We start from the raw sequence: 8,252 nt of genomic DNA, 5'->3' as shown, positions 1-8,252 counted from the left end.
CTTGATTTGCCTTGCTCTGGTTTTTAGGGAGGTTGACTATTTCCCACCGGCTTGTTTTTTGCTTTTCCTGGCGTTTGCCCACTTGGGGAGCTGGCTCCCATTTCGTGGGCGTGTGACCCGGGAATGGGGAGGCCGCATCCGGGGTCCGGGTTCCTCGTCTCGCGGTTCCGGGTTTGCACCCGGCCCACCCCACTGGCCCCGCCCCACCCCGCCGGACTGCACAGCCCAGGACTACACTTCCCAGGCGCCCCTGCGCGGCGAGCCCGCCCGCAGTTCCCAGCCGCGGGTTGGGATGCGGAGTCTGAGGTGCACAGCGGAGCGCAATGGCCGCGTGGGGCAAGCGGCTGGCCGGTGTGCGCGGGGTGCTGCTGGACATCTCGGGCGTGCTGTACGATGGCGGTGAGGACGGCGGCGCGCCGATCCGTGGCTCGGTGGAGGCGGTGGCGAGGTGAGTGGGCCGCGCGGCCGCGGTGGGCGCGAGACTCGGCGCTGAGTCGGGTCTCACCGACGGCTTCTGGCTGCTTCTGGGGGCGGGGCTGCGGCTCTGGCCCCGCCCCCGCCCGCGTCTCGTGAACCCACCTGGGCTGGACCCCGCCGCAGCACCCCCCAGCTGAACATAGGGTCTCTGCTGGTCCGAGGTGCGCCGTCGACAGGGCAGCCCCGACTTCCTGCGGCAGCTGAGCGCTTGAGGTAGGGCTGTTCTGAATTGAGATGCACAGCCCACGCCGGATTTCGAAGACTTAGTGACAAAAACGTAAAGAGTTCTTTGTGTTGCTTTATAGGGTTTACATGTTGAAGTGATACTAATTTGAATAGATTAGGTTAAATAAAATATATTAAATAGATTCCACCTGTTTTTTACTTTTGTGAATGTAGCTACCAGAAACTTTAAGTCATGTATGTGCTGTCGTCATTGGTTTAGGGGGGTGGGGAGGTGAAGGGCATCTTGCCCCCCAAATCTTGCGCACAGAAGACCACGCAAGCACTACGTTGGCACCACTGGACCCTCCGCTTTGTAGTTGCCATTGGCACGACAGACCAGTGCTGCCATGATTTGGAAGGGCAGCCAGGAAGGGCTAATTGCCCAGGACTTGACTTCCCAGACTCACTGGTTGGAGGCCGCTGGGTTAGTGGCCTGATCTCACTAGAACTCAGTTTACCTATCTCTAGATGGCAATTAAGTGAGCCTCTTGGTCCTTCTCAGGGAGCGCACCCCACCGGTCTGTACAGGAGCCAGACTGTCCTGTGTAGCAAAGTTGGAGGTGTTTGAGAGGCCAGGAACTCGGAAAAGGGAGACATTGCCACAGGGAGTGCATGTGAAGGGCAGCCCAGACCTAGGAGACTCCCGACGGCCTTGGGAGCGTCATTTCCTAAAGTACAGGTTTAAGTTCTGCCCTTTGCCTTAGTCTCTGTTTACCCCAAGGCTTCAGACAAACTCTGTCATGAACAAGAATATTATGGGAATGCGGCAGAGGGCACTGGCTGTATTTTGGGGTTAAGTGAACCTAGTATGGGGAAGCCCGAGGTCACAGTCTCAGGGCTGTGACTAAGGCAGACAAGTCTTCGTGGGACTCATTGTCTGCAGGGGAAATGGACAGTACACTTGGACGCAGACAAGTAAACATAAGGTTGGCTGAAAAAGTGAGAGAGGAGAGGTTGGACTTTTCTGAGGAGAAAGCATTGGACTCAATCAGAGGGTACGAAGGGCCATCTGGGATGAGGGTCAGAGGACATGCATTCCAGCTAGAGGGAATAGCAGCTGCAAAGTCCTAGTGGCAGAAGAGAGCTTGGCACATTCATGTTCATGGAACCACAGAGGGGGAGCATGGCTAAAGCAAGAACTTGTTGCAGACAGGTGCCTGGACATTATCCTGAGTGTGGTGGGAAGTCACTAAAGATTTTAGGCTGGAGTGTCATGTGATCTGATTTATGTTTTAAAGAACTTGAAATGTAAAAAGTGAGACTATATAAGTACCAAATGAAAACAGGAGATTTCCTTTGAAATCCTGGAGTAGAGGACCTTTATAATTTTGCCCCCAAATCTAGAAATCAACAGCAAAAAAATCAACAGCCTAATAGAAAAATGCCCAAAAGATATAAACAATTAGTTCACGAGGGAGAAAGAGCAGATGACCCCTAAGCGTAGGAAAGATGCTCAGCCTTACTTAGAGAAGAGAAATGCAAATTGAAACTATGCCAAGATGCCATTTTTCATCAATATGTGAAAACTGCCAGAAACGCACAACTTTGGGCATGCATTCACTAGGTGAGAGTTTGCGGAAACAGACCCTGTCGTACGTTGCTTGTGGAAGATACATTTGACATTATCTCTCACCAGTTCCACTCTGGAAATTGCCTTGCCTCATATGTGAGAAAAGACATCAGTGCGAGGTTGTTCATGACTGTAACTTTTGAAATAGGAACACACTGGGAACAGCTCAAATATCCCGTCTATGCAGGGGAACACCATTCAGCGTAAAAAGGAATATGTGTGCCTGTTGTATAGACGTATTGTCAGTAAAGACAGCAAAGCACAAAACGGGCTGTGCGGTGTGTCTTTTGGTGGAAAAGGCAGAAATGCAGGCCTGTGTTCCTGCTGCTGTGTTTGTTTAAGGAACCTGAGGGAAGAGCTTCAGTGTTTGAAGAGCTAGGGGGTGGACAGTTGGGGAGCGCTGTGTGGTTGATTCTTCACTGTACAGCTTTGTGTATTAACTTTTTTTAACTTTTTGAACTATGTGAATGTATCTCCCATTTGAAATTTTGAATTGCAGATACTTTTGTCAATTATACGTCAGTAAAGCTGGAAAAAAGGTACCTCATCAAAAAAACAAAAAACAAAAAAACAAATATTTTAAGGTCACTCTAGTTGCCACGTGGGGAATGGCCTGGCCGTGGGGCAGACGACAGGGCTCAAGAGAGGAAGCAGGGGCAGCAGTTAGGAGACTATGGTGTGGTCCAGAGAGAGATGGTGGGGCGTGGACTAGGGAGGTGACAAGAAGGGCGTGAATGAAAGAGAAGTTTTGGAAGCAGGACCAGGAGGGCCTGCTGATACAGGGAGTGTTGTGGGGGCCAGGGAGAAGAGGAAATAAAGAATGGCTCCCAGTGTCGGACTAGAGCACCTGAAGGGATGGAGAGGGTGGGAAGGGGGTGCAGGCTCTGATAGCTCGTGATGTATGTCAAGTTCTTCGCCCAGTGCTAAGTGCGGGTAGACCCCATGACAGCACAGTAGACATACATATGTACATACATACATACATTTATTTAAGTTTTGGGATTTTTTTATTGAAGTATAATTGATATACAATCTTATGTTAGTTTCAGGTGGACAACCTGTTGATTCAGCAATTCTGTACATCATTCAGGGCTCACCACGATGAGTGGAGCCGCCATCGGTCACCAAACAACATTATTACAATATTATTGAGTACATTCCTTGTATTTCTGGGCAGGCGAGGCTGCTCTCAGAGGTGCCTATTCTGTGCTAGGTATTCGTGCTTTCCTTTCAATGTCTTGACAGTCTGGGGTGGGGAGGGGCTGTGGTTCCCCTTTATCAGTCGAAGCCACTGCAGTTCGAGGCGTGCCAGGGTCTCAGCTGGGATGGCCCAGGGACCATGGGGACCCAAGTCTGCCTGACTCCCAACCACTGTGCCCGAGCCATGCTTTGAGTCCTGTGTGGGAAGAGTGGGTATTGAGAAAGGCCAGGGGCTTCCAGCAGCGGGTCCTGAGTAATGCTCCCACCCTGACACAGACCTGTCCGACAAATGCGTGTGCAGATCCCAGAGTGTGGCAGTAAGGAGGGTCCCTGGCCTGTTCACCTCTGTGGCTTCCGCACTGGCACCTTCCCACCCGTCTCCGGAGGGTTTTGTTTGATTTACTTTAACTCAGGCTGATCGAAGTAGCTGGGATGTCTCCGGTAGCAGCTGTACTGTAGAAATCTAACACCTGTGTAACAGCAGCCTTGAAATTCATCAGAAAAGGGGGATTCCCTTCTCCAGAGCATGTGGGATTATTTTCGGTGAGGGGACACAGTACTCCTTATCCTGGGGGATTTTATCATCGTGCTGCCCAGGGGCCTGGAGAACTAATGGCTTCGTCCCTTTGAAATCTCCCAGGCTCCCAGGCCACAGGACCAAGTCCCCATGCCTCCTCCGGGTCCACCAGGGCCTTCTCAAGTGAGCTCTGTGGCCCCTTGTCTACGCCCTCACCCACCTCATCCCCTTGCTCCTAGTTGCAAACACTCCTGGGCAGGGTTTTCACTGATGAGCCACTTTGTGGCTAAGCACCCACTGAGCCTGGGTCCACCCACACCCCGGTGGGCTCTGGCTCTCTGGACATCCTTTTCCCTTGGCCTCTTCTGCCCAGCCTCCAGTGGCTCACAGATCACACTCAAGCCTTCCTTGTGGGTGGCCCTGGGCAGGCACGAAGCCCAGCATCCAGATGGTCAGTGGTAGTGAGTATGGTGCTGGAAGCTTCCCCCTGCTTTTGGAGCTTTCCGTGGGGACGTTTCACACATGCAGCATGCCCCTATTTTGTAGCGACCGAGCCAAGCCTGGACCCTCCCAGGAACCTCTTACGGAACAGGTCCTGGCTGCCCAGGTGAAGAGCGCCCTGCGTTTGGCTTCTTTCTATAGTGTTTGCAGCCACAGGAGTGGTTCTTTACACCCTGCACTCCGTGACCCCCTTGATAGGCGAGGCTCACTTCGATGTCTGAGGAGCTCAACGGAAGTCCCTGGGGTGAAAGCAACTGCAGAGGGACAAGCGTCATGGGGAGGGGACAAGGTCCTGGGGGACCAGTCGCCTCATGGCAGCTCCCCAGCACCACAGGCTCCCAGCAGCACCGTCCATTTGGGGAACCCTGGAGGGGGCGGCTCACTACTCTTCTTCCTAGACTTTCCGTAGTGACATGTTGTCTCCAGGTTTTCTGAAAGGTTCCCACTGTTTTGGGGACACAGAGCACATGCAGAGGATAAAGCCTGCTTTCCACAACTATGTGGACAACAGTCAGAGTGGTCACCAATGATGGAGGGAGGCCTGTCGTGTCCCGGCTGGGTGCTTGACCGCATAGCTACCTCCACAGGCAGCCCCCACCCAGGTAGGGATTTCAGGCCCCTTTTCACAGTGTCAGAGGCGCAGAGATTCAGGAACTGGCAGAAGTGGAAAGGTGGCTGGGCCGGGTTAGCCCTTGGGCTCCTGTGACTCCAAGGCCTCCATGTCCCTCACAGCACCACGCTGCCTCTCGGTTTGCTCCTTCATTCACTCCCACCCAACAAGTGTTTACTGAGCCCTTCTAAACTGCCAGGACCCTCGGCAGTGAACAAGGCAGAGGGAAGTCCCAGCCCTTGTGAAGCTGAGGGTCCAGTTGGCAGAATCCGTGTAAACAGCACCTGGAAAGGCCCACGTCCGATGCAGGGAGACCCAGCCGGCAGGGAGCTGGGGAGCTGGGGTGTGGGAACATAGCCTCGCAGGTCCTGCGGTGTGCGCTGGGATCTGCAGAGGTCATTAGGGCCAGGAGTGTCCCGGATGGAACTGAAGGCCCAGGGTTCGGAGGCCATGCCGGCTCCTTTCTGGAGCTGCTGGGGATGGTGCTGCAACCTCTCTCACTGCTCTAGGATTTGTGGGTGGGCGTGGTAATGGACATCTGTAACCAGCCCGGGGTGCCCCCAACATTCCCTTTATTAGAGCCCATTCTTGGGCATTTGGGCTCTCCGAGGGGAGCCATTCAGAGGCAGGGCCAGGCACAGCGGGGGCCGCAGGGGCTGGCCCAGGGGCCGGCCAGCACAAAGGAGAGCCCTGGAGGCATCTGCATGTGAAAGGCAGGTGGGCATTTACTGCATCCTGTCTCAGGCCACTAAAGCACATCTGCTGGGCCCTGCCGGCCCAGCCTTTTTGTGGCCGGCGGAAGGAAGCAGGCCTCGGCCCAGGGCCGCTTCATAAAGCAATTCCCACCCAGGACCGCCAGACCTACAACCTGTCCTTCCAGGTGGGGCCTCTCAAGCCCCAGGGTGCACCGGAAGCCCTGGGACCCTGTTGACACTGAGGCCCCTCCCAGCAGGTTTTGGAGCAGCTAAGGGTGGGGCCAGGGGCACCTTGTCGGAAGTCGCCAGCCTGCAGACCATAGGACCGACCCCTCCTCCCCTCTCCTCCTTAATCCTGGGCCACCCTGGCAGCATCTGGGCCTAGGAGTGGCAGTACTAAGAGCTGCTGAGGGACAGCTGGGAGCCTCACCTGTGCTGCCGCACCCCATCCTCCCGGCACCTGCCAGGGGAGGCCCCTGGGGATATCGGAGGGGGTGGCTGCTTGGTTGAGCTTGTTTAGTTTAGGCCAACAGGAGCTCTCCTCACTCAGCCCAGACCTGGGACAAGGTGTGTTTTGATGTGTACCTGCTGCCATTTCATGAATGGCTCCCTCCTGTAAACATTCCCGACTAGGGCACGAAGGTCCAGAGTAAAGAGTCCAAGTCCTTTTGTCACCAGCCCTGGCCCACGCATTCTCCCAGGGTAACAGTGTGGTTCCTCCCTTCCTCTCGATTTCCACCCCCCCCCCTCCGAAAGCACAGAGGACTTGAAAGCCCAGTGCCTCCCTTTCCTGACGTCACACCCTCCTCGCCCCCTGCCCCACACTCCTGCCTCCTCCATCCTGGTGCTCACAGGTCACTGGAGGCTGAGTCCCTGCAGATCCCGAGCCCGGGCTTTCCAATCTTCTGTGGCCTCAGAGCATTTGTCCCCCAAATGAATCCACAGTAGGAACCCCCCCATTAAAAAAAAATAAAAGAACAAAGTTTGACAAATGTATATTTTCTCTGTTCAAATCTATAATTGATGACAAAGCCAGCAGTGAGAACCATCAGAGTGTTTTGATGAATAACAATATTAAGTCAGGGCCAGTGGACAGCCCAACAGTTTATTTTTTTATTTTTATTATTTTTTTTAAAGATTTTATTTATTCATTAGTTAGAGAGTGGGTGCACACGCACACAAACAGGGGGAGGGGCAGGGGGAGAAGCAGGCTCCCCACTGAGTGAGGAGCCCAGTGCAGGACTCAAACCCAGGACCCTGGGATCACGACCCGGCAGACGCTTCACCGACTGAGCCCCCAAGGCGTCCCCCTGTTTTATTTTTATTTATTTTATTTTTTTATTTTTTATTTTATTTTTTTTTTAAAGATTTTATTTATTCATTCGACAGAGAGAGAGACAGCCAGCGGGAGAAGGAACACAAGCAGGGGGAGTGGGAGAGGAAGAAGCAGGCTCACAGCAGAAGAGCCTGATGTGGGGCTCGATCCCATAACGCCGGAATCACGCCCTGAGCCAAAGGCAGACGCTTAACCATTGTGCCATCCAGGCGCCCCCCCCGTTTTATTTTTTAAAGATTTTATTTATTTATATGAGAGAGAGGACGAGCAGGGGAGGAGCAGAGGAAGGAGAGGGAGAAGCAGACTCCCCACTGAGCAGGAACCCCAATGAGGGGCTCGATCCCACAATCCTGAGATCATGACCTGAGCCGAAGTCAGACGCTTAACTGACGGCGCCACCAAGGCTCCCGACAGCCCCACAGTTTATATGTTTATAGCTTCGTGTGTGTGGCTGGGAAACAAGCTGCGTGTCTATCAGGAGAAGAGGAGGGCCTAAGTTACGGTTCATCCAGACCATGGAATATTCTGCAGCTGCTCGATGTTGACATTAGTTTCTATCACACGAAGGTTGTATATAGTCAGTAAAACATGTTCTAGGATAATGTGTATGAAATACCATTTTTGTCCAAAAAGATAAAGGAGACCCGACAGTCCACACGTATCTGAGGCAGAGAGCCGAATCAGGCACCTGACCCACACGGAGGGAAACTGAGGGATGTTGGATGCGTGCATGAGGCCACATGGGGCAAGAGCTGTCTCTCGGGTTCTCATCTCAGCACAGATGGGCAGGGTCACCATATGGAAATCAGGGGCAGCCAGGCTGGTGGTTCTGGAACAGAGTTAATGGTTTACCCCAACAATGTGGCCTCTGGTAGGAAGCCCCTGAGATTAGAGGTCATTGTGGCATGGGTTACTCAGGAGGCTCACAGAAGGAGTCGTGACCACTGCCGCCCCGCCCCACCCCTAGCACCCCAAGGATGTACGGAGAGGCCATATTGGCAAACCCAGCCGAGCCCTACGTGTAGTGGTGTGCAGGGCAATTCCCCATGACCACGGGGCTGACAGCATGCTGCCCATGCGTAGAGAAGGAACCAGAGACTCAGAGAGAGTCACTTAAAGAT

General features: G+C 53.6%; 1 protein-coding gene across 4 annotated transcripts in view; it reads left to right on the top strand.

Moving 5' to 3' along the window:
* Positions 1-237: 237 nt before the first annotated feature.
* The window catches only part of LOC103659452 (phospholysine phosphohistidine inorganic pyrophosphate phosphatase), a 125,537-nt gene continuing 117,522 nt past the window's right edge, over positions 238-8,252 (top strand). The window contains exon 1 of one of the 4 annotated variants that reach the window (XM_040624021.1): positions 238-448. In XM_040624021.1, coding sequence (XP_040479955.1) covers positions 324-448 — 125 coding nt within the window. In that variant the 5' untranslated portion in view covers positions 238-323. The remainder of the gene's footprint in view (positions 449-8,252) is intronic. The other 3 variants (XM_040624022.1, XM_040624019.1, XM_040624020.1) reach the window with 3 other exon arrangements.

Source organism: Ursus maritimus, unplaced genomic scaffold (assembly GCF_017311325.1).
Source record: "Ursus maritimus isolate PB19 unplaced genomic scaffold, ASM1731132v1 scaffold_7, whole genome shotgun sequence".
Lineage (NCBI taxonomy): Eukaryota > Metazoa > Chordata > Mammalia > Carnivora > Ursidae > Ursus > Ursus maritimus.
The sequence above is the reverse complement of the archived record's forward strand: the minus strand, read 5'-3'. Positions and strand labels throughout refer to the sequence as shown.